General features: G+C 44.9%; 1 protein-coding gene, 1 long non-coding RNA gene and 6 other non-coding genes across 10 annotated transcripts; 7 read left to right on the forward strand and 1 right to left on the reverse strand.

The window, feature by feature from the left end:
• Positions 1–987: 987 nt before the first annotated feature.
• Positions 988–11,719, reverse strand: LOC118511969 (calcium/calmodulin-dependent protein kinase type 1). Of its 2 annotated transcripts, none has more exons than XM_036055705.1 (2): positions 11,316–11,719; positions 988–9,849 (listed from the first exon to the last, which is right to left on the reverse strand). In XM_036055705.1, the coding sequence occupies exon 2, from the start codon at positions 9,004–9,006 to the stop codon at positions 7,780–7,782; it is 1,227 nt and encodes a 408-aa protein (XP_035911598.1). In that variant the 5' UTR covers positions 9,007–9,849; positions 11,316–11,719; the 3' UTR covers positions 988–7,779. The 2 variants fall into 2 exon arrangements, with proteins under 2 accessions (XP_035911598.1, XP_035911599.1); XM_036055706.1 differs by lacking the exon at positions 11,316–11,719 and adding an exon at positions 11,227–11,305.
• A 242-nt stretch (positions 11,720–11,961) lies between these two features.
• On the forward strand, positions 11,962–16,032 carry LOC118511990. Of its 2 annotated transcripts, none has more exons than XR_004906201.1 (3): positions 11,962–12,147; positions 12,225–12,700; positions 15,998–16,032. It is a non-coding gene; the product is annotated as an uncharacterized LOC118511990 (long non-coding RNA). The 2 variants fall into 2 exon arrangements; XR_004906202.1 differs by lacking the exon at positions 15,998–16,032 and adding an exon at positions 15,229–15,240.
• A 6,963-nt stretch (positions 16,033–22,995) lies between these two features.
• On the forward strand, positions 22,996–23,114 carry LOC118514898. The gene has a single exon (XR_004906875.1). It is a non-coding gene; the product is annotated as a 5S ribosomal RNA (ribosomal RNA).
• Positions 23,115–23,511: 397 nt separating this feature from the next.
• Positions 23,512–23,630, forward strand: LOC118514964. The gene has a single exon (XR_004906936.1). It is a non-coding gene; the product is annotated as a 5S ribosomal RNA (ribosomal RNA).
• Positions 23,631–24,027: 397 nt separating this feature from the next.
• On the forward strand, positions 24,028–24,146 carry LOC118514965. Its single transcript, XR_004906937.1, has one exon. It is a non-coding gene; the product is annotated as a 5S ribosomal RNA (ribosomal RNA).
• Positions 24,147–24,545: 399 nt separating this feature from the next.
• Positions 24,546–24,664, forward strand: LOC118514966. Its single transcript, XR_004906938.1, has one exon. It is a non-coding gene; the product is annotated as a 5S ribosomal RNA (ribosomal RNA).
• Positions 24,665–25,061: 397 nt separating this feature from the next.
• Positions 25,062–25,180, forward strand: LOC118514968. The gene has a single exon (XR_004906940.1). It is a non-coding gene; the product is annotated as a 5S ribosomal RNA (ribosomal RNA).
• Positions 25,181–25,576: 396 nt separating this feature from the next.
• LOC118514969 lies at positions 25,577–25,695 on the forward strand. The gene has a single exon (XR_004906941.1). It is a non-coding gene; the product is annotated as a 5S ribosomal RNA (ribosomal RNA).
• Positions 25,696–25,966: the final 271 nt, after the last annotated feature.

Raw genomic sequence — 25,966 nt, forward strand, 5'->3', positions numbered from 1 at the left:
GATCGAGACATTTAGTACTTATATACGCCTCTGAGACATGGACTTTGTCCAAAACTGACGCGCTCGAGAGAATTCTTGGCCTCGTTTGTGTGCAAGGACAATGACGAGCTCTACGAGAGCTGTACGGTGATCTCCCCATCGTGCAGCGAACTACACTCGCCAGGCTCCGGTAGGCTGGTCATGTCATGACACCGGACGACTCAGCTCGTAAAGTCCTTTCAGGCCGTCGACACGGACAGAGGAGGCATGGTAGGCCCAAATTGAGATGGAGTGATGGCGTTGCTGCTTCCGCCAGAACGGATAAGCAGATGACGGTGCTAGACCGTGTGCGGTATCAAGGATTGTTGCAGCAGGCCTTGACCGTGAATAACGTGAGCTTTAAAGTCATCATCAACTATACACAGTGAGGTCTCTCTAAAAAGATGCAGCACACAGACGCGGCTACCATATCTCATTAAATTTGTCTTGCGTTCCTAGGCAACGATGCGACTTGCGGGTTGACCTACTGCGATATGCTTTGCCCAGAAGCTTCAAAGTGATGTGTTCAACGAAACCGGTTTTCACAAGGGGCAGGATCGGGGTTCAAATTCCATCCAGACCGCCTCCTCGTACGCCGGACTTACTATCGAGCTACGGGTGAAACTATTTTACAGAGAGCCAGTAATGGTAGGCCAAGACATATCGAGGTTGTAGTGCCAAGGAAAAACAACAACAAAAAAAGAACAACGAAACGATGTCGATTTAGGAAATATTGAAATACGCATCTCAGGTAATTCCATGTTACTCCAATTCGAGGGTTTGTGCCTCCTGGTACATCCTTTGGTAACCTTCTACTTCATAGGAGACCCTGAAATCCAATTACATCTATGTCATCAGTGTATGCCAGGATCTGGATCGGCTCATAGGAGATGGTCCCGGCAGATTCTACCTCCAAGTCTCTGATAATGGTCAAGGAGGGGAAGAAAAAACGACACACGCGCGGAAGTGTATGCTTGGCTGCTTTCAGTTACACAATGAACGAGTTTATTGAGATTATTAAATGCTATTCAGCAAGCTGCATCTCGTATAACCAGATTATTTTAATATGTTTCTTGTTTCTCTGCTGTTGTGTGTTTCATCTGTTCATTTGTTTGCTTGTTAATGAATAGTTTTTTTTTTGCTTTTCCAACTATGGTTGTTTCGTTTTCTGCTCGCGTGATCTGCTGCGCTTTTGCTCAACATGCACGATTCTCTTCGATCCCTTTTAACGCTTTACAATGTGTATAAACCCCTTATCAACAGCGAGCTTCTGATGACGATGATGATGATGATAGTGATGGTAGTTGTAGCTCTAGGGTGATATAGTGTTTGCTTCATCGGTCACTATTAACCCATCTGTAACGACGTGTCCTGTTCTCGTCCTGCTCTCGTCTGTTTCGATCTGTGTCAGAGGGGGTGTGTAGGGTTTATCGTTCCTTTGCCTCAACTGTCGCCCTTAAAAAATAACATCTACTTATTTAGTGTCTACGGTTTTGCTGTTACTTTTTTCTGCTTTTTCTCATCTCTTTTTAAATATAGATCACATTCATAGACCACATAATAAAATTATTGTATTAGTTGAATTTCCTAACCACACACTGTCTTTGCCATCATTTGCACTCCTCCTCTTGCCTCGATTCGGGTTTTCCCGCTTTCCTTTCAATGTCCCAGCCCCAAACGCAGCTTCCCAAGTGCCAGGTAGCCCTTTTGTCCATCATTTCGTACATATGGTTGGCTGTGTCCTCTCTCTCTCTCTCTCTCTCGCTCTCTGTGGCCTTGTTTCGCATGCTTACCAGTTTACACTATTTTACCACAAAACACAGAAACAAAACCCAAATTAACAATCTAACAACCTAACGCAAAACACGCCCGGGTTCCAGTATCATTTGTTTTTTTTTTTGAATATCGTTTAATGCCGTTTTAAAAAGTGTTAGACCAAAAACCCAAACTTCTTCCACTCATACGTTCGTACGGTCGTTAGAGCGGACCTTGCCGCCTTCTGTTAAGTTGTTGTTTGTTTTAAAAATATTCAGCTTCACTTTATTCGTACATGTATGTATATATATCTATATATGTATATTTTGTTATGATAATAATTAAAGGTACACATACTGCCCTTAAACACATCAACGCTTGTTTTGTTTTTCGCTATTTTTAAGTTTGAATTTTAACTTATACACTCTGTGTTTTGTTCTCTTTACAGTGTTGTTAGTGTGTGTGTATTGTGTACTTCTATAAGTTTGTCAGCATGTATTTTTGTGTCCACAGTACCGACATTTTGCTTCTGTTTGCTTTCTTTTTCTTCTGTAACAAATCAACAACTACTCGCATTCTGGACGATGGATGACGTTAAGACGACGGATCGTTTTTAATATTAATTAATATTTGTTTTGTTCCTTGATTATTTTTTTCTCGCGCGTTGCTTCGCTTCGAACTACCAACTGCACACACACGCACACATACATCGGCCACGCACACAGGCACGCACGCACATCGAATTAAACCGAATCTAGTTAGAAATGCTCTAAAATATGTCCTTGCTACTGGCGATACCGACCGCGAACACCATCGAGAGATTTAAAGAGAGATTCACCATGTGTGTGTGCTTTTGTATTGTTACATACACATATGTCCTTTACGATATTTATTTGTTTGTACCAGTTTTGTTTTCTCTTTTTGTTTTTGTTTTCTATGTTACTGCACGGGTTTTCTTTTTCTTTTTGTTGCTTAGGTCAATCGTGGATCATCCGCAACAAACGTTACCTGCTGTGCTTCGTTCGGTGTGTCCTTCTCTCCTCGTTATCAGTCGATTTTAGGATGCTTTTGATGGTTTGTTTGGTGCTGGGTTTTATTCATGGGGGAACATTCGGACCGACCGACCCAAGCGTGCGTAGTTCGCGGTTAGTGGACAAACTTAAGGCAAGGAAATTAGTAACCCCCTCTGGTAGGAACTTAATGTAGCATCAACACACACATACACACGGTCCGGGTTTGCACACTTTGATTGATTGATGTTAGCCTTTAGTAAACAGCTGCCAAGGAATGATGCTGCCAAGTAGTAAAATCTTCCCATAAGCGGAACCTAGGGTTGCCATATTTGTTCTGAACCAGAGCCTCGAAAGGTCTTGGTCTACTATTTCTGGCTTTCTGTAACTTGCTTTTACCCGTGGCAAGGAAGTCAGCACTCCGTAGACGATTTCCAATCCTTCAAATGAGTTTAATATCCTTGGTCAATGGCATGTCTAAAGATACTCCAATTAAAATTCGGGTTTACGTGAATTTCTTCCCCATTATACCTCATCATGGTGAGGATGAAATTTGTAAGTCAGACACCCTCACAACATCTCATCTGGAATGTCCTTGCATCAGTTTTTTTCTTCTAATAACCAAGCTACACTAACCAGAACAACTCCAAGGATATGATGAATCCAGCGATCTGATTTTACTCCAAATAGTATTACATAAAAAATGCTTTAAACCAGTGATATCTATCACTTTTGAGGGTTGCCTGGTCAAATATTAATAAGGCGCTCTCCTTAAAAAAATTGAATCAGAAGTTGAATGACTTTTGTGTACAAATCGAGCTAAATTTTGTTGATGGTTTGTGCAATGTTTCAGGTTTTAAGAGCACCGGCCGTAGTTTGCGATTAATTAGCGTGCACTTGGGTTCCCACATGCTAGTGTCAAGTTGTCAGCAATTCCACACGAAACACTCATCTTCACGATACCTAGCGACATGGTAAACCTCGCCATTTCAAACATTCGACTTTCGACTGCGCTGAATCAACTGTCAAAGTTAGCAAGAAAACCTCCTGAAAAGTATGCAATACATGGAACTTTAAAACATTCTTTTGCCGGCCAGATGAAAAGGACTCGAAAGTCGCGGGCCTTATCTTTGCCATGTCTACTTTGAACGAGCAAGCACTGGATACTGGCATTGGAATACCATGTTGAGCAAGTTCAAGGAATGATGGACATTCTGCCCTGGCACTCGAGAGGTCTCGGCCTGCCATTTCTGGTCTTCTGTGACTTACTTTTACCGGTAGCAAGGTAGTCAGCCCTGCGTACGGGGGGAGACTGGATCTGAATGGGATTTGAACCTCGGTCCGGCCGTGTGCAGACCGGCGCCGTTATCGCCTCGGCCACCGGATCGTCCCAAATGATTGACCAAGAATATTTTTTTTATGATAAGGCAATGTTAAACTGTTGAAAACTGCCGGGGCGAGCTCCCAACTCGAAACAGAACGTTTACTGGCAATTTATAAGAAAAGGCCTTCCGTCTTGTTTTTTATCTGATCTAATTTAGTCCATGCCGAAGTTATTGGAGCAATTGCAAACCAAATTACGTCATGATCGTCATTGCTACTTAGAGATATCTTTTAAAGCTAGCTCATTATACTAACCAATTTGTGGCAATTTTGTACAGAATGGCAACCCTGCCCGGAACAATTCGGCTAAACGAATGGTGGATCCCTCGAACAGAACAGAACGATGATGAGAGTACCGGCGTAACAACAACAAATGATAACGTTAGTATAGTACAACGTGCTAGATGTATCCGTTAAGTCTTTGCTTTAGAGTACAGTACTGAAGTGGAATGTTAATAGTGGTAGCAGTAGTAGTTGTAGTAGTAATAGTAGTTGTTTTGCCTTGCAACCTGGCATCCTTCTGGGATCTGCTCTACTTCCATTTTCCGCACTCACTTTCTCTTTCAGCCTCCCGTGCAACACTTTTCCCACGATGGAACACGGGATGTACACTCACCGACGTTGGAACAGGGAAATAAAATTGTATATAAAAGCTCTAATATCTCGTTCTCCCTTAAGTCTTTCATGTTGTTTTGTTGTGATTTTTTGCTTTTCTTCCACCTTTTCGCGATTCTCTAACTTCACACTGCTTAAAAGAGTCGTCCGCCATTACTAACGCATGTGTGAAGAAGTACTACGGCCATCTTGCTTAGAGTACATTCATGGCGCAGCCGTTTACTTCCTCGCTTTACCTGCTTCCTAGTGTCCCTACTATGGTTGGTTGGCGCTTGCTGTACTGCAATCGTTTATAATATATTTTGTTTTCGTTTGAATTGTTTCTGTTCAGCTTTCTTCTCGATTAAGCCTGCCGCACTGGTGCTTCCCGGTACAAAGGCGACACAAGTTAGTGAACAAGATTCAACACATGCACAACGACTTGGCCGGTTAGCAAGCATTGAGGCGAATGAATGGGAATGGGTGCGTGAGTGTGGTGAAGTGATGTGGGCGTACTTAAGATATTGTGGGGTTCCCATTTCTGTTGGTTGGATTTATTACATTATGACATGCCTATGCGCCTTCTTCAGTATATACTTAGTTTTTGTTAGGTTAGGGTCTCTCTTTTGCTTGCCGCAGGCAGCACTCTTCATTTATCACGCACAATTTCTCGAAAGCCGTTCGCAATGGTAAATAAAATCTAGCGGTCAATAATAAGCATGGTTTTTTGTGGCTGTTTTTTTTTTTATTTCTCTTCGTATTATTACCGTTTAAGACCATATATGTATATATGTATGCATAACAAGCAATGCTTAGAGTTTGTTCTAATTTGTTTGTGTGGCTGTGTGTGTTTGGAATTTGGCGATCTTTACACGAACGTTCTATAGGTAATAGTCTAATTTAGCAAAACAAAACAAAGTCGAAGAAGTACGTTAAGATCACAAACAGAATGAGAAAGTTGTAACAGGGAACTGATAGGCACAAACTCAAAAGAGCTACAGAGAGATTTAACCGTTACGTCATGTTGTATGATATGGATTCGTTTTTTCCTTGTTCCTTGGGCTCGTGTCGTACCTGACGGAGCAGAGATTCAAAGTACACCTTGCGTGTGGATCGTTCGTTTCATTTACCAGCCCGTAACACCAACTTCGTAATTCATTGTCTTGTAACGTGGCCAACGCCTTAAAGCGGTACATGCTTTAATTGCGCGTACCGATTAAAACTTGCTGCAACTCGTAAAATAGTACATTCCCGGCAAGCTTCCTTTGCTATGGTTTTTTTTTTGTTGACTACTTAAACTACTGGAAAAAAGCTTGACACGCTTGCCAAACCGTCCCTTCCGCTCAAACCGGCCATTCGTCAACGCTATGCTATGCTGATTTGTATTTGCTTGCTACTATATTCAGCACAAAACATTCAACATATTCGTACATATTGTGATTGTGATTTATCTTGTCCGCAGCGCACAGCAGACAGAAACAGGAAAACGGACTGCTCCCAGCGGAGTCGGGTCAGCTAAAACGTACACTTTTCCAATATCAAACTGGTAAAATGCTTATGCGCTAATGCCGCTTAAATTTACCGCTCATATCGCTGTTCATCACTTCACCTTCGGCCTGTACAACTGCTATCGAACAAAAATGACCAGCTGATCCGATCTATAGCTCTAGATAGACTCAAACCCCCTAGGACCTCAAACACACAAAAAATGCTAGAGCAATTAGCGCCTTTACGGTTAGCGGGCAACGTGCGTTACTTAATTACGCATAAAATGTACCCTATAATTAAGATTACACACAAGCACGGAGCGGATTTTTGAAGGTAAGAACCATTCGGTTTAGCTGACCCTGGTGAGGGCGGGAGGCCATCTATCTTTTGCCCCATTCGCATGTTATCGTTAATGGGACGAGCAAACGATCGACAGATTTATTATTAGAAAGAAGGAACGGATTCGATGTCAACAACGCTGCTGTGTTAGCCTGTGTATGATGTAGTGGATGGCTCGTGTCGCTCTGTAGGTAAACTAGCCTGGTTCAATCGCTTCGTAACATATGTATCCTTTCAACGTTTATAACAACAACTGCTTCAACATAGTAAAATAGGGACAGGAAAAAAAACAAAATTAAGCAAACAAATCAACCCTCCTAACCTATTAAGAGCACAGCAAGAATGTTCATTTTCTTACAAGAATGATTAAGTCACGTTGGGAACGTATAAGTCTGAACAAAAAAGGTCTACCATTTTTCCTTTACACTAGGCAAAGAGGATTGTGGTGCTGGAGTAAGTATGTATTGCCTGGTGGAGCAGTTTAATGTTTTGTGCCCTTCAATTCAAAGGTACATGAGCTGCCAATTTGCTAAAAACACTCGTTGGAATGTTAGGTAAAAGCGGTAAAGTAAATGCAGAGACCACTAAAGACTGAAAGCCTGCTTGAGTAAATAGTTCGTGATGTTGTGTCGTGCATTGTGTTTTGTTTTTTAAATTCATTTGCAGAATACACACCAATGCATCGGTAGGATTTTACGGTGATGTTGTACAAATATAACAGTCCTCATTTCTCGGTGGATTTGGCCATTTTGAAATGGAGCTCTCACGGAGCTCGCGTGCGTTTTTGGATAATTATGTTCAGGAATTGAAATGTGTCTCTCCGACCGTGGGGCAGATCTGGTAAGATTCATTATTATGTATGCATTCGAGATTATGCAAAACCCACGGAGACACGGCTGCACGTGCTTTAATCGGGGATAATCTACGTCCCTTAGAAACGAGAGTCGACGAGCTAACAAAAAAAAGAAGAAGAAAAACGCTAAGCCCAATAGCGCGTTACACGAATATGTAAATAGAATCTCAAGTAAGTAAAACCGCAAACAAAAGGTGGACAGGCCTTGCAATCTACATCACATGTATCCATCTCTCGCACAACTACAACTACAACTGCCAGGTTTTGCCTTTGCAAAGTCCTCGCCATCGACTTCCGTTTAAGAGCTAGTAGAGCGTATCTTAGGTCCGACCAACTATATTACTTACTGCTCGATGCAGTAGTGTTAGTGTCCGTCTGGGCACCGGCCTGTTCATCGCCGGCACCGGCCGTGCTACCGTCCGCCGACGCTGCATTGCTTATCCGTGACGAGCTGCGACCGTACGCACCGCCACCACTGCCACTGCCCGTACCGCTGCCACCGCTGCTCAGTGCCATCCGTTGCATCTGGCGTATGACGGTGGCCGCGTGGTAGGCCTGCTTCCAGCGCGATTTGGCAAAGTTCTTCTTTAGCTGCTCCGACACCGTACCGTGAATGTTCTTGCTGCTGGCCGCGTTGCCCGATATCCACGGGTGGGCCAGCGCCTGCTTGCACGTGAATCGCCTCTCCACGTTTACGCACATGAGGTTGCGAATGAAATCTTTCGCGGAGTCGCTTATTTCGTCCCAGTACGGTGAATCAAACTCGAACTCGCCCTTCAGTATCTGGGCAAACAGGTTCGCGTCGTTCTCGTCGTAGAACGGTGGGTACCCGCACAGCAGAATGTACGAAATGACGCCTATGCTCCACACGTCCACCGCCTTGCCGTACGGTTTCTGGGCGAGCACCTCGGGCGCCACGTACCCGGGCGTACCGCACGCCGTCGCCATAAAGCCCGAATCCTCCATCTTCGACAGGCCAAAGTCGCTGATCATGATCTTGCTGTCTTCCGCCGGGCTGTAGTAGAGCAGATTTTCCGGCTTCAGGTCCCGGTGCACGACGCCCTGCTCGTGCATGTAGTCTACCGCTTCCAGCACCTGCCGGATTAGGTTGGACGCGTCCCGCTCCGTGTACGAACCCTTCTCGACGATGCGATCGAACAGTTCGCCCCCGGTCACCAGCTCCATGATCAGGTAGACCTTCGATTTGTCCTCGAACGTTTCCAGCAGCTGCACAATGTTCGGGTGCGCGAACCGCGGACCACCGACCGGCGGTACCGCGCTCTGTACCCCGCTGCCGTCGCTTCGGCGGGCGCTGAACCGCTTCAGCACGCGGATTTCGTTCTCGAGCGAGTCTTCCTTGCCCTTGAGCGCCTTTTTGTCGATTATCTTGACGGCGTACTGCTGGGCGGTTTCTTTGTGCTCGCACAGCCGCACCTCGGAGAACGCACCGGTCCCGAGCAGCTCCTTGATGACGTACTTGTCGTCGATGCTGGGCATCTTTTCGCATCCATCCTTCACGTCCTTGCGTATCTTCTTGCCCGAATCTTTTTTCCCAAACAGTGGCATTGTGAAGGGCGGGCGGGAGATACGAACGGTGAGCTAGAGACAGCGAGTAATAGTAAAGGAAGGTGCTAGGATAGCGGGATGCCGGTGTCCTTCGGTTTTCGAATTGCCCGCAGCAATCACAATACGGCCAGCCTTTGATGCCTGGCGCACAGCTGTACGGTGGTCGGGAATAATGGGCCTTTTTGAATTTATATGTTCTGTTTCACGGTCCGTTCGCAAGCCACAACGCCAGTTCGTTATAATACGCTATACCCACTACGTTTACTACAACTACAGCTTTCAGCTGCTAGTACCACCACGGTCGACGATTCTACCAAACCAACATCCCGTATCTGAGGACGGGCGTGTTAAAAATCCTCTCCACTCGGGTTCTTCTCCACAGAATCGGCACTCCCGGGAACCCGTGCCACCATTGAGCCCCTGACTTCACGGTTCGCTCCACGTTCGGCTTCCACTGCTGCTGCTTTCTTCAACAGCAAGATAGTGCCTTTGCGCGATTGAGATTCTGTCGAAAGGAAAATTATTTTAGCGGCTGCTTATCGCGCGCTTCACCATAGAGGAATGTGTACCGGGCGCTGCTCTGGATTGTTTTTGTAGGGCCTTCATCTGGTGTAGGAAAACACGATTAGATGCTCACGCACGCAAGCACACACAGACACACATTCACACACACTCATCTATATACACAGTACACACACACAAGGACACGGTACACTAAAACACGGAGTATTATGATTCGTAACAGAAGGCGACAGCACAAAAGACCACACTTTCCTCGCCTCTTCCTAATGCAACAGGCGCGCCATTACCGCTGGCGCTGATTACGGTAATACGTGCCGGACACTGAAACGAGAAAGAAGAGACCCACTATGAATGATTTAATTGTAGATGGGCGATGGGCTACCACGGGTCCCCGGGGAGTGGGGTGTAGCCAACGAACGGCGACAGGGTGGTGCTGTCGCCACCCGATGCATAAATCCCTACTCAATTACTGAAAACAATAAATTCAACAGGTTGATAGACATTTCCCCATTACTAGCGACCTTCATAGCGGCTCCTCGTCCGCAACCGGTGTCGTGATTGGGTGGTGCAGGGGGGCCACCATCAGCAGAGGGGCCTTTCTGCCCTTTTATGTACCGATCCAAACACAATCTCCTACTAAAATACAATCCTTGTATTTCGTGCTTCAGAAATACATTCGACTCGCTGAAAATTGGGCGACTGTTCGATTCGAGACAGCTGCAGTTTGATTCCGTCCCGAATGCAAAACCACGTGTTGGAGAAACATAGTACGATCCAAGCGTGCATTGGTTGCAAGTTAAAGGAAAGGTTAGCATGGAAACATGCTAGAATGCTTTCACGCACCAATACTAAGAGGGAAGCTGCAGAAAAAAAAGTCCGCATTATTCACTCTTCCATGACGATTTCAGAGACGGGCATCAGTTTAGACCGCAGCAATTGCCATCCCGTGTGTGCTGCCTTGAGGAATCCGTACACTGACGTCATCGTTGACGAATATAGTCAACCTGCTGCTGGTCCGTCGCCGCAAACGCTACGCACTTTGTTGCGAAGGATACTGTCTCGAAACGGCTTCGTGGTTTCCGAATCGTGACAACAACTCCCAATTCTGGCAGGACCCAGCCATCGTCCGTCCGTCTCGCAGCTGAGCGCCGTGTGCCACACATCGAAGCACAATGTCAGAGCAGCAGCATCAGCGTAAAAAGGCGAATCCAGCGAAACGGACATACTATAACTTTCAATTTACCATAAGGTCAAATTCGCCCGCCTCATCATACCGCCCCGCCGTTGTCTTAAGTTGCGCCGTTCCCTTCTTTTGCCTGCGGTAGTAAGGGTAAAAAAAAACATCCCACAGTATGGCGTATACACCTCTTTCCATTCGGTTCTCGTTTGGACGGCGGACACTTTCCGCTACCGTGCATTAGAGTACTTGCGTTTTTTAGGCGGAGATAATCAATAATTCTGGTTTCGAAAAAAAATCACGATTTCCATTTTCTTAGCTTTTTCCGATTGCACCACGGAGCGAGTGTGGTGTCTATACGCTATCCATGTGCGCTGAGCATAAATTTAGCAGGACGAAAAGACCTTTTTGCCTTTGGTTTTCCGCATTGACCTCGTCGCGATAGTGTGCAAAGTAGCAGAATGCGAAGGGTGAGGGTTTTCATCGGTCAATAAAAAACCCATCAACGCGCTATCACCCACCTTCATCGGGCACAGGCACACACAACACTGTTTTTAGAGCGCACGTTCTTCCCGTGCTCGACACATCAAGAAATACGACCCCGACGTACCTATCAGTAGAGGAGACTGGCGATTTGTGTGATTGTATTGCTGCTGCTGCTGCTGCTGCTTCTACTGAGCTCGCCTTGCGCGGATGTTCCACGTACTCTTTGCGTACGCAAGAGCTGCTCCAATCATTTGTTGCGGAGGAATGGTGTGGTGCAAACCAAAACACATCCAAAAGTGTGCCTGCTGCCGTTCGTACACTGGTACACCTCTATTGCACTGTTTTCTTCGACTGCAGCAGCTTCCGTAATTCCGTAACACGACCAAACAACGGTGGCCAACGCGGACTTGTGCACTGCCAGACTATTATTTTACCTCCCCGCGTGTAAATGGTACGCTTTTTGCATGCGGAGGAGTTTCTCTTGTTGCTTGTATGTTTTTTTGAGTTGCTGCCCCCGTTGACAGGTGCTCGCACAAGGTTCATACATCGAAACGTCACTTGGTTTACGACGGTCAAACGAGTGCACAAGATGCATAGATGTTGCATGACAAGCACAATCCGAATTTTTAAATGATTTTGCGCACGAATGATCAGAAAATCTGCGATGAGAAGAAACTTCCGGCAGTAAAACTATTCTAAGCATGCAAATTGCACAGGAAATAGAGGAGGAACGACAAAACAAGTTCATCTTTACCGTCAAAGGGTGATGGGGAGCTTTTGTAAGGGAAACAACTACTGGCTACGTGTCCGTTAGCCCCACCGGACTACAGAAATACTTCATATTCCAAACAAATGGTGTACCCGGTAATATCATTTTTTCTTCTAGCCGTTCATTAATAACGGCTCATAGGGCTCTTTCATGTTTATGGCTGCAAGTGGTGGTACAGCTACGGCAAGTATGGCTTAACTATTGCGTGCGTGGATTGTATAATGGTAAAAATATTGTGCATTGAATTTATATCTCTCATTACAGGTTGCTGATGCGTAGAAATGGGATGAAACAGTTCTGCTGCTGTTTGTTTGGTGATTGTATGATGGAAAGTTCGGCATCAAGTTGGCATGTAGTTCGGTGTGTAGTGTATCCATGGCAATCGGTGAGAAGCTGCAAAATGGTGGAATGGATCTGTCGAGAAAGTAGGAGTGTGTCAGACGAATGTGTGACCGATTCGAAGACGGGACAGAACTCGTTGGATGTGGCAGGATCCGAGATCGTCCCAAAGTGCGGTGTTGTGCTGGAATTTCGTGGAAAGGTTAAGGTTGTGCCATGGTGTGTTCCAGTGTTTAGTGCTCAAGTCCAGTGAAAGTGTGCTGTTTGGTTCGGAACGGAATCCTTCGTCGGCGGCTCGTTAGATGGTCGTCGTTGGAATGGATCCCAAAGCTGGCTGATTTTCGATTAACGAAGCCGTTTGTGAAGATGTGGTGATGATGCTGGTATTTGGTCCGGATCAGGTGAGTAAAGGTGCTATTGGGGATGTGGCGGTTCCCCGGAGAGGGTATTGTAGTTCCCAGTCTATGGAAGGAGTGCGGTGGTACCAGGGACGTATCCAATCCGGCGAGTGGATTGGTTGATCGGAGGAAGCTGGTGGTTGGTGAGTTGTGGCGGGTCGTTTCTAATAGTTCGTCCAGTTGGCAAATTATGTTTCCGTACCTTTGCCGCACCGGAACGCATGCTGGTTAGTACTAAGGAGGTTACGGCCTTCTAGTTAATGTGTTTATCTACGGTTAACCAACCGTTCCAGCAGCTAAGGAGCGAGATTGGACGGTAATTGTGAAAATAGCAGCTAATTGCTAGTGTGGTTGGAGAGAGAGGGCTTTGTCTGCATTATCGGTACTTCATTAATCTGATTTGGAATCGATGATGAACAGAAAGATCTGGGCAGCGGCGAAATTGGTGCCGGGGATGTTGTTGGTACTTTCGACGCATCCATCAGGATATCTATCTAACGCAACATGATTATTTGCTTCATTGCTTTCTACTCGCCTGCGTTGCTGGTTTATGTCGGAATGGAATAAACCCCCGGCCGTCAGTCCGTATCTCGTACATGACACTACCTACTTCAATGACAAAACCCGGTATCCTTTCCCAACTATTCCGCTTGAACACTTTGGCAAACACAGGAGAACCCTTTCTACTAGGTTTATGCTGGTGATCATTTGACGATCTTTTAACTGGGCGCAATAGTTCCATAGATGTGCGTATGGGCCTTCCAAACATTATTTTCGCTGGTGTGCTGTTGTTCTCTAATTTTGCATTCGTTGTTGTACGATACGTTTGGAGGAAAATGTCGAAAGCTTCGTGCATTGATAATCCACTGTACGTTATTTTCTTGATTGCCCTTTTGATGGTGCCTACAAAACGCTCAGCCTGGCAATTGGATTGTGGAAGGAACGGTGCTGTTATTACATGATTGATGCCATTTCTTAAACGGAATTCTCTGAATTCTGAACTAAAAAACTAACAACAAATGGACCTTAAAATTGCTATGGTTGCTGTTGTAATAGTGTTAGACTATTTTTATTTGGACGCCTAAAACTAAGAAGTATTCTCCGTTTGCAGGACCTGCTTAGTCGATATGCGTCCGTTGTTAAGGCGCATGAAACTTAGCCCTCGGTGCTGGAGTTGACTGTGGGGAAGGGGATTTTGGCCTTCACGTACTTGGCAGATTGTAGCTTTTGGCCAACGCCTTCATTCGTCGAATGCCTGGATGTCCACGATGAAGTTGTGATAAACACCGGGCTGACAGCTGTTCAGGATCACCAACTTCTCCCCGAATATAATGGAGCCGTCCACTAAAGACAAGGCTACCTTTCGACGATGGAATGGTGCTAGCTGCGATCCGAAAGATGTATTAGGGGACCATCTAAAAAAATATGTATTAGGGGACTGCTTTCTGCCCATCTAAAAATTAATGTTCTGCAATACCATAAAGCTTAAGTCATCCTCGAAAATCAGGCTAATGACTTAATAATCATCTGCATGCTCTCTTTCCGGTTTAGCATAGTTTCTTATTAATCGAGACAAGATATTCAATGGAGAAGTCGTACAGCTGCAATGTTAAAGCAGGGATGTCTTTCCGAGTCGCAAAAATAAGAAGTAAGGGCTGGTGATCGGTTTACAAGTGGAAATGTGTGCCATCTTGTGAAATTTTGTTACAGCGAATATTACAGCGAATGTTACAGCGATGGCCATACCTTCCCGGTCGATTTGACTGTAGTTCTGTTCAGCATTTGTTTAAGCTAGTCAAGCATGCTGAACTACCTTGCCTGATCCATCCTGGAACATGTGTTTTATCGTTCCATCAACTCCGCTGATGACGTCCGTTGCAGGGTCGTAATGCGTAAGAAACAGATTCGATGAAAATATTTGTTTGCAAGTAAGAAAAACCTTTTCGCACTGCTGGTTTCAAGAAGGCTTGCCACCTTTCTTTGACAGGTTGTCTAGTGGATACTGAAGTTCGCGCATTTTTGCGACGAACTTCCCATAAAAATTGATTGATTGATTAATCCGGCCAGTATAGTGTACATGATCTGCTGCAATGCTGTCGGGGCTAATTTCACTACCGAAGGCAATCAAGTTGATAGTAACTATCATTGAATCAACGATACAATCCACGATGAGTGTTGATGGTCTGTAACGGCTAATACTGCTCCTCGATTTCCTCTAGAAGAAAAGCGTCTGAAAGATCGATCTTGCTAATATTTAGAAAAAGGTCTCTTGGGCCTGAATACTGGTGGACACTCTTGTTTTAGTTGGAGCTTTACTTTATCTTTGGAGCATGCCCTGTTCCACTAAAAACTACCCGAAATTGATGTTGTATGTTGTTAAGGCTTATGCTATAAAACATACATCGCTCCGCATACAGCATAGGTTTCTCATTCCACTCCCATTCCTTAACCCTCACTGCCCTCGGTGCCACTTACTGCAACATAACTTGTTTCGATCTGCACATATCCTTACCCTGATTATGTACTTACAGGAAGTTCGGATGCAAGGAAGAACAAATGGTTACCCGAACTGATCGTAAACTCGCGAGAATTGGGCTGTGTTCGCATCGATCAGAATGCGTAACTAGTCACGCTGACTCTCCTTTGCATTGCGCTCTCTATATTGCACACCCTCAATACTTTGGCTATGCAAAAAAGGGTGTAAATTGGGATTGCGACCCTAATCAACCAGTTGCGCTCTGATCTTCGGACAAATCAGTTGCAAATTTTGTTTTTTATATCATTTATTTATGAAGGCTTTGGGTGTTTGAGATCTCATTCGCCTATTTCCTGTCTATTGTTACACGGATGGAACAACTATTGTGTGCATTACTCGCTTTTGACGGTGCGCAAAGTCAAAATTGATCATATATTTTTCTGTCAAAAGATTGATCTGGTTGGTAATAGCAACGCAAGCCTATAAACGTTTTTTATTACGTTAGAATCAAGGTGTATGTAATCAATATACCTTGGTGAGAATGCAAATATTTGTAAAACTTTTGGAAACCTGTGATTGTCTGCAAATTTGTGAAACTTCCCGTGAAAAAATCCCGATTTTCGCTAAGATTGCATATTTCGCTAAGATTGCGCCAAGATGTCGTCGATTATATGGGTCCGAAAGCTGTAAATTTTTCTGACAGAAAGATTGATCAAAACAGGCTGTTTTACAGAAAAATATATGATCAATTTTGACTTTGCACACCGTCTAAACCGAGTATATGGCTTAACTATTGCTTAACGAATTTATATCTCTCATTACAGGTTGCTGATGCGTAGGATGAAACGACGACGTCGACGTTGGAATGGATCCCACAGCCGGCTCAGACTCTCGATGAACGGATGATGCTGTTTGTGAAGATGTGGTGATGGTGCTGGTATTTGGTCCAGATCAGGTGAGTGCTTGGAAATAATGGCTTTCGCTTTGGATTTTGGTTGGGTTAAGGGGCTTAACCTTACGTTAAAATTGGATTGAAAAATTGATATTTCGGGTAATAGTTATCCCGGGTATTGTTTAAATGCTGATTGATGAGAGGTATCTTGCAGATACCGTGAACGGGGGATGTACGGAACGAAGGGGGACCATTAAGAACAGCTTTTAAGGTTTCGTTTTGTATTCTTTGCAGTGTTAGTTTGCGCGTTATGATCAGACAGGAGAAGCATGCGTTTATTATTGCTTGTATTGCCGTTTTGTAGAGCAGCAACCCGTTTTGTAAATTAAGTTTAGGTTTTCATTTTAGAAAGCTGTATGGAATTTTAAACATTTTGAGCATTTTAGCACTGTGGTTTCGGTGTTCATTTTAAACGTTAGTCTTTTATCTAACAGAATACCTAGATATTTAACCGATTGTCACCAGAAGTTATTGTTATTTTTATATCTCAATAATTGATTCTGTGAACCTGGTGAAAAGTATACTCTCAGATTTAGATCCATTTATTTTAAGCTTCCATTTTTCGCAGTACTTGACCATTATTTAACATTCTTTTGCTATTATGAAAGGAATGCCAGATGTGTGGATATTAAATAGGAGAGGGGATAATGTACTGCCTTGCGGTACTCCTGCCGCGTGAACATGAGCCTCTGATTTAAAGTTTACAAAATGAATAATATTTACCCTGTCTTTAAGGAATGACTCTATGCTTTTGATGAAATGTATCGGAAACTTAAAGGATATTAATTTATGTCACAGTCCTTTATGCCAGATATTATCGTATGCCTTTTCGCTGTCAAGAAGAACAAGATCTGTGGACGTTGCCTGCGTCTGTTTTCTTTTATATTTTTTGTCAAACAGTGTAGTTGGTGTGTTGTGGATAAGGAAGGTTGAAATCGAAATTTTTCTTTAGGGATGATGTTAGCCTTTGAAGCTTACGCGGGATCGGAGTCGGACTTTTACGCGACTGGACTTTGCGCACCTGTGACGCAATGTTCTTTCAGGTGACCAATTCTTTCATTTAACGACTGTTGAGGCAATCGTGAAGATTCTAGATGGGAATCTCCCTTACCGGGTTGTTGGAGACATCGAGGCCTTACCTTTGGTAGGGAGAATCTCGATGCTCATCGGCATATTGAGTCGGCCAGGCGACTCTGGATATCCATAAGGAATATCCCTTACAGGCTTGTTGGAGATGTGAGGCCTTACCTTGGGTAGGGGGACTCTCAAAGCTCTTGAAAGAAATTGGACGTCAGGATTTGAGTTGTTTCAAGTTTATACCCACAACCATCTCTCTCTCTCTCTCTGGTTGGCTGGGAAAGACAGCTTAATTTATACCAAAAAATTCGTAGTTTATAGTTAGTGCGTCCTCCTTAAATTAGGGTTCTTAAGTTATTTAGTAAAATGTTTTGTCGATACCGAATGTGCTGTCTGTTTCGGAGCGATTGAGCAGGGTGCGAGCGGTTGCCCTGCTTGTTAAAAGTGTGTCGGATACTATTATGTCTGTAATGGTATTTGCTTTGTTACGGTTTGAAATGAATGAGGTTATTTCTTTTACGTTTAATTGCTACTATCTGAACTCGCGAATCGTACGATGTTTGGTATGTTGACTGTTTTGATATGGTATCAATTTACATTTTACATTGCGCCACTCGATAGTTGAGTGCACTGGTCGGGTTTTTAATGTTCTCGTTGGACGCGGCTATGTTTGCGATTGTCTCAGTATGTGTTCTTTGCATACTAAGCCCTACTTTGTGGATGAGTAGGGAGGTTATGCAGAGGATTTGCGGATGATAGGAGTGGGAAGTCTTGGACAGATTGCAATTGTACTTGTTTTGGACATTTTGGACATTCAGGTGATACGTGATGTTTTTCACATTTTATACCGTTTATACCGTGGCCGAACCGTTGGCAATTTTTACATTGCATGATGTTGTTGCTGATCAGCTTGATCATCTAGTGCTTGTGATTGTGCGTAGCAGTTTAATGTCCACAGCGCCTTTGGGGAAGTGAAGCAGATATACCGCTTGCTCCTCGAATCTCTTTTTCTTGATAGTGAGTTTATTAACCGCTACTGGAGCTACATTTTCCTCTTAACTGGTGGTTTTGCTGCTGATGGCACATGTATCAAATTTACACTGATCTCCTGAACATCTATCGACTCTAGTAAATCGAACTGATTACGATCTTCCGGTTGTCTTTTAGACTTGGATGTAGACCTTCCATCGTCTGAGTTTTGAAAGTCTGTTCTCGTTGTAGATGGTTGTAGACTGGAACTACTGGGAAAAGGGTTGTTTTCACCACTTGTTGGTGTGTCTGCAACTACACTGGTCGAACGATTCCCTCTTCTCTGGATTGGTGCAGCAGACTATGATGCCTTGGGCCGCACCCCGGAACGCCACATGATTATCCTGATAGATATAGTATTGTCCCGTGGTTAGCTAGACAGTTGTGGCAGAGTTACATTCGCGCCACGGTGTCGAATCGTTCGCCAAACTAAAAGTGACGAGCTCATCTACATGTTCCGGTCTGGTGTTCCGGCGTGCGCCGAACCTTCTCCAGCAGATCCTTCACTACAAGTGAAGGTCACCCGTATAATCGCAGTAGTGTCATGATCACGAGCGGCACTGATGCCGGGTTATCGAGCCATCCTTCGACAGCGTCCGGTGTTGGTCCAGTAAGGCATTTGTCCAACCATGCCACATTCTCCGTTGGAGAAAGTCTGCAGGCCCTTGTTGATTCCACAAAAGAATTGTAAAACTTTGGCCACTCTCGCGGCTTGCCTGAAAACGTAGGCAATTTTTAAGGCCATATCTGTCTACCAACAAAGTGGTCAGCTGGTCTCCATTCTTGGTGTTGGATAGCAATTGCAGGTTCGCATGGAGATTTTTCTCGTTGCTCATTTTGCTGCAAGGGTTTTTTGCTGGGAAACACTTGCGGCTTGAAAGCGCCAGCTGGTTTTGGCCACCCCAGTGATGCTAAAGGAGCACTCCGAAACACTTGCGTTAGTAGCAGCCTTCTCAAGGTTGCACTTTCTTTCGGAAGAGCCCACCGAACCACCGGCCTTCTCGAAGTTGTTCCGTTGCGCTTCGTTTTGGAGTTTCAACGCGGCCAATTTACACTTCAGGTTGGCCTCTGCTAGTTTCTTTTCCTTTTCGGCCATAAGGAGGTTGGATTGTCAGGTTTGCTCCCGCGCGAGACGTTTAAATGCGGAATGCTTGGACGACGTTGAGAAGCAACTGTGTTTAGATGAAGTTGCGTTCGCCGGAAGTTGAGACGAACCCGGTTCGTCGTTTCGATGGAGGAGCTTGCCCTAGCGCTTTTCGCAGGCTGCATCTGACTTCTTTGCCACCTTCGTCTTATCTACTTTCTCATTTGCGCTGCGTTCTAATGCCGAACATTTCGATGCCCTCGAAGATCGTGCGTGCTTCGATAAACTGGCTTTGGGGGGTAGGATTGATGAGCACGGTTCGTCGTAGGGATTGAGAGGATTTTCGTGTTTTTCGCTTGCGACTTGTGGCGTGGATGCAGGAACGCGGTTTTGGCTGGTCTTTGCCGCCATTATCCTTTCGTTCTTAGGTCGACGAACTATCGCGGCTGTCCCGGTCGTCGCTTTCTCGCCCGATTCAACTTGCACTTTCACTGCACTTCCGCGATCACTCGCTTTGTAACTCACTTTTTTCGCGTTAGAATATTTTTCTCGACTTAACTCTCAGAGCCTTCGTAACTCGGTGCACGAAAAAGGGTTAACACTTACTCAATAGTTTTTTTTTTTTTGCATTTGAGGGAAAATGTGTGAGGCTTTGCAAAAGAATGTTTTTGAAGCTTTGTTAGCACTCTAAATAATCGCAATTTTATTTGAGCTGAGCTTAAACGTCGTGGGGTAAGCATTCTCAAACAATCTCCTTGAGATTGTTCGATCGCCTTTAGTTCTCTACTGCTCACATCGCGATGGCACATAGGTCGCTTAATTCCCGAAGCAGGTCATTCGCCTTCTTTTGCCGAACGCTCCTTAAGCGCCATCTATATGTGGGAAATTAAAACCTAGCCGCTTCAATCTGTCAGGATGTGATATTAGCTATGCTTGCTTATGTTTTGCCTAGCAATTTTAGCAAAAGCCGTTAGAGTCAGTGTAGCACGCCTTTTGCCTCTTATTCGTTTCATACGATTCATTACGCGTGATGGAAAGAGAGAGACACTGAAATTGTTTTTGTTAGTAATCTCACTTGGTCTATTGATTGGCTCACGATAAACGCGTCTGCACTCGTCACACGCATTCGAAATTGGGAAGCTATTGACGGTTTTGTCGGTTCATCCCTTTTGCTGGATGCGCGATGTTGATGCTCACATTCTTCTCTTTAGCAACAATCACACTGGTGTTCTTCTTTATACTAGCAATATATTGGCATTTGGCTTAAAGTTGTTCTAATATTGACACTTTCTCTTTCTCGATCGCTGCCAGTGCTCTTGTTTGTAACTCTGTGTCTGACTCGTTCTTCATAGCTCATATAAAAAACATGGCTCTTGAATTGGTCTTCGGTCATTCCGGTCAATTGCAATTTTTCACATGCCCGAGTGACTTTTGAAGCGTATTCCAGTATTCAGATGATTCCTCTTCAGATGATTTTTTGTTTGTAAGCATTTGTAGCGCTTATACAGTAACGATTCGACTTTACTGAAGATGAGTTGCAGTTTTCCCTGTGTCTGTTCGAACGATAAACCTCGAAATGTGACAAACTCAGAAGAATAAAATTAGATAACTTTTGATACTCTGACGGTCCCAATACGGAGGGAAGCTTTACTTGTAAAGCGGTCTGCACATCCCGAATACTTACTTATCGCGGTCTTGGCCAGTAGCAGGGTCGTCCATTGTCATTCTCATGACATGACCAGCCCACCGGAGCCTGGCGAGTCTTATTCGTGGCACAATGGTGAGTTCATTGTACAGCTCGTAGAGATTCTCTTTGTAGTGGCTCCCCCATTGTTCTTCCACACATACGGAGCCAAAAAGCTTTCTGAACATTGTGCTCACGAACGCGGCTTAGACGGTTTCGTGAGTATTGGATTAAGTCCATGTCGGTGCTGTCTTCTGATCCCAGATAGGTGAAGTTTTGGATGACTTCAAAAACGCGGTCAGCTATCTGTACAACACCCCTGCATAAAGCAGTGTTTGTTACCAGGGTCACTAGTTGGTGCCACCACCAATTTGGTTGCCGCACGCTCGCTCCTTTGGTAAGCTTATGCTATATAGGAGAACCTAAAACCAGTGTTGTCTATGTCATCGGCGTATGCCAGTATCTGGATTGACTTATTAGTTGGTCATTGTCATTGTCATTGTCATTGTCATTGTCGGCACCGGTCTTCACACGGCAGGATCGGGGTTCAAATCCTATCCAGACTGCCTCCCTGTCCATACGAAGGGCTGACTACTTTGCTACGGGTAAAATCAAGTCACAGAAAGCCAGAAATGGCAGACCCGAGACCTTTCGAGGTTGTAGTGTCAAGGAAGAAGAAGACTCTTCAAGAGTTATATGCTGGGGTCGGGCTCGAATCGAAACTCGGTGATACATGCTGCTGCTGCTGGCTAACCATTTCATCAACTGTTCGGCTGTGTTAATTGCATTATTCTGTATTGGTGTCGTATGCTGTGGTTGTGTTGGTTGTTGCGGGGTTTGCTGAATGAATTGACATATGAATGTTTGTTGCTGTGCCATTTGATGTCCCAAAAGTTGTAACATTTTTACAATATTTGTCTATTCCAATGATGACGGTGCTGACGCCGATGATGGTGCAAGTTTTGTGGCGTATGCTGGTGGGGAAAATAAGAAGCTGCTTTGAGAGGGAATGCCATTTGTACGGCAACAGGCGGGATGGTGGTGGTTAGGTTAATTTAATTTGGTGGTTAAAGGATCCAGAGGGTCGTCCGTAATGAAATGGACAGGTGATTCAATGATAGGGTTAAAATAGAAGCTAGATAAGGAATAAAGGGATTTGTCTAGCTAGGTTTCTTTTTTTTCTTGCTAAGAGAGGAAGAGCGAATGATGAGGGGTTAGGAAGAAGGGGAGCGAGGGGGTTGAAGGGATAATGGGGGCTTCCTCTTCCGAGGAGGGAGTGCCCTTTTTCCTGCGGGCTCTCTTGCGGGTGATGGACGAAGTGGAGATGGTAGAGGCCGTGTCTTCTGAGTCGGTCAGAGTTGTATCGGTTTCTGGTTCAAGTGTGCTGTCGTTCTGAGATTGTTTGCTGTTTTTGTTAAATTATTTAAGTAGAGATTTAACAAGTTTTTGTTGTTTGCGTAATTGTGTTGTCAGTTCGTCGAGGTTGTCGTTCAGTCTGTCAATGACGGATTCCTGTTTCTTTAGGGATGCTTGCAAATCAGCGATTTGTGCATCTTTTTCGTCGTGGGTCGTATGTTGTGCGTATCTGAGTCGTTATTGGGTAGGACAAGGAGCTACAGGGGAGGAAACAAATCTACGGGCTTCATCATATGAGCAGTTATTATTTACCTTATGCTTGATGATTGCTTCTTCGTGTTTTTGTAGTGAGGACAGAAACGGGATAAGGCGTTGTGGGGTTCTTTGCAGTTTAAGTACACGGGATCGACGACGCAATCACCGTGAGCAGGAAAACTTCAGTTAGAGCAGGACTGAGCTACTTTGCAGCTCATCTTGGTGTGATTGTAATGGACACAATTGTCGTACATCATGGATTTGGGGGAAGTAGAGACTGCTTGACACTTGCAGGGCACCGAGGCGGATTACTGTAGGGATCTTAATAGAAGCATTCGTCTCACTGTGACTGACACAGATATGTGTGCGAGCAGCGGTGATGCTTGTCAACGACCATACCATGTTGAACACACCGGTTCTCGTCCGATCACCGAACTTAAGCAACATCGGGCATGGCTAGTACTTAGGTGGGTGACCACTTGGGAAAACCATGTGTCGTTGGCATCTTCCCCTTTTTTATGCTTAACCAACCACACGGCCTACTACATGAGTGCCCGGACGGATGTTTTAGCCTTAGCAGCATAGAATGCGTAGAATTGGAAAGGTTCGAATCTCCTTTTGTCGTTAGCATCTTTCCCTTTTTGATGCTTTACCACAAGTAAAAGTTTCCCTACTTATGGACAACATAGAGTGCGTGGAAGTACCATAACAAGGTTGGAGTCTAATGCTTCAGTAGCATTTTCATTCTCCGAGATAGTTGTGACTGTATTATGTCCGGAATATGTTGTATTTCGTGGACACTGGCCTCTGCAGAAGCATTCGTCTCGCGGTCCTGCAGTGACTGACAGAGATATGTTGCGGCGACGGTGGCTTTTGATGCGTGCGAGCAGCGGCGATGCTTGTCAACGACCATACCATGTTGAACACACCGGTTCTCGTCCGATCACCGAAGTTAAGCAACATCGGGCATGGCTAGTACTTAGGTGGGTGACCACTTGGGAAAACCATGTGTCGTTGGCATCTTCCCCTTTTTTATGCTTAACCAACCACACGGCCTACTACATGAGTGCCCGGACGGATGTTTTAGCCTTAGCAGCATAGAATGCGTAGAATTGGAAAGGTTCGAATCTCCTTTTGTCGTAGGCATCTTTTCCTTTTTGATGCTTTACCACAAGTAAAAGTTTCCCTGCTTATGGACAACATAGAGTGCGTAGAACTACCATAACAAGGTTGGAATCGTATGCTTCAGTAGCATTTTCGTTCTCCGAGTTAGTTGTGACCGTATTATGTCCGGAATATGTTGTACTCCGTGGTCACTGGCCTCTACAGAAGCATTCGTCTCGCGGTCCTGCAGTGACTGACAGAGATATGTTGCGGCGACGGTGGCTTTTGATGCGTGCGAGCAGCGGCGATGCTTGTCAACGACCATACCATGTTGAACACACCGGTTCTCGTCCGATCACCGAAGTTAAGCAACATCGGGCATGGCTAGTACTTAGGTGGGTGACCACTTGGGAAAACCATGTGTCGTTGGCATCTTCCCCTTTTTCATATGCTTAACCAACCACACGGCCTACTACATGAGTGTCCGAACGGATGTTTTAGCCTTAGCAGCATAGAGTGCGTAGAATTGGAAAGGTTAGAATCTCCTTTTGTCATTAGCATTTTTCCCTTTTTGATGCTTTACCACAAGTAAAAGTTTCCCTACTTATGGACAACATAGAGTGCGTAGAAGTACTTTAACAAGGATGGAATCGTATGCTTCAGTATCATTTTCATTCTCCGAGATAGTTGTGACTGTATTATGTCCGGAATATGTTGTATTTCGTGGACACTGGCCTCTGCAGAAGCATTCGTCTCGCGGTCCTGCAGTGACTGACAGAGATATGTTGCGGCGACGGTGGCTTTTGATGCGTGCGAGCAGCGGCGATGCTTGTCAACGACCATACCATGTTGAACACACCGGTTCTCGTCCGATCACCGAAGTTAAGCAACATCGGGCATGGCTAGTACTTAGGTGGGTGACCACTTGGGAAAACCATGTGTCGTTGGCATCTTCCCCTTTTTTATGCTTAACCAACCACACGGCCTACTACATGAGTGCCCGGACGGATGTTTTAGCCTTAGCAGCATAGAATGCGTAGAATTGGAAAGGTTCGAATCTCCTTTTGTCGTAGGCATCTTTTCCTTTTTGATGCTTTACCACAAGTAAAAGTTTCCCTGCTTATGGACAACATAGAGTGCGTAGAACTACCATAACAAGGTTGGAATCTAATGCTTCAGTAGCATTTTCGTTCTCCGAGATAGTTGTGACTGTGTAAAGTCCGGAATATGTATTATTTCGTGGTCACTGGCCTCTGCAGAAGCATTCGTCTCGCGGTCCCACAGTGACTGACAGAGATATGTTGCGGCGACGGTGGCTTTTGATGCGTGCGAGCAGCGGCGATGCTTGTCAACGACCATACCATGTTGAACACACCGGTTCTCGTCCGATCACCGAAGTTAAGCAACATCGGGCATGGCTAGTACTTAGGTGGGTGACCACTTGGGAAAACCATGTGTCGTTGGCATCTTCCCCTTTTTTATGCTTAACCAACCACACAGCCTGCTACATGAGTGTCCGGACGGATGTTTTAGCCTTAGCAGCATAGAGTGCGTAGAATTGGAAAGGTTCGAATCTCCTTTTGTCGTAGGCATCTTCCTCTTTTTGATGCTTTACCACAAGTAAAAGTTTCCCTACTTATGGACAACATAGAGTGCGTAGAAGTACCATAACAAGGATGGAATCTAATGTTCAGTAGCATTTTCGTTCTCCGAGATAGTTGTGACCGTATTATGTCCGGAATATGTTGTATTTCGTGGACACTGGCCTCTGCAGAAGCATTCGTCTCGCGGTCCTGCAGTGACTGACAGAGATATGTTGCGGCGACGGTGGCTTTTGATGCGTGCGAGCAGCGGCGATGCTTGTCAACGACCATACCATGTTGAACACACCGGTTCTCGTCCGATCACCGAAGTTAAGCAACATCGGGCATGGCTAGTACTTAGGTGGGTGACCACTTGGGAAAACCATGTGTCGTTGGCATCTTCCCCTTTTTTATATGCTTAACCAACCACACGGCCTACTACATGAGTGTCCGAACGGATGTTTTAGCCTTAGCAGCATAGAGTGCGTAGAATTGGAAAGGTTCGAATCTCCTTTTGTCGTTAGCATCTTTCCCTTTTTGATGCTTTACCACAAGTAAAAGTTTCTCTGCTTATGGACAACATAGAGTGCGTAGAAGTACCATAACAAGGATGGAATCTAATGCTTCAGTAGCATTTTCATTCTCCGAGATAGTTGTGACTGTATTATG

The sequence above is a fragment of the Anopheles stephensi genome, chromosome 3 (genome assembly GCF_013141755.1).
Source record: "Anopheles stephensi strain Indian chromosome 3, UCI_ANSTEP_V1.0, whole genome shotgun sequence".
NCBI lineage: Eukaryota > Metazoa > Arthropoda > Insecta > Diptera > Culicidae > Anopheles > Anopheles stephensi.

Excerpts from the sequence above, each read along its gene's own strand:
- LOC118511969 (XM_036055705.1), bottom strand. The coding sequence starts at position 9,006 with ATGCCACTGTTTGGGAAAAAAGATTCGGGCAAGAAGATACGCAAGGAC.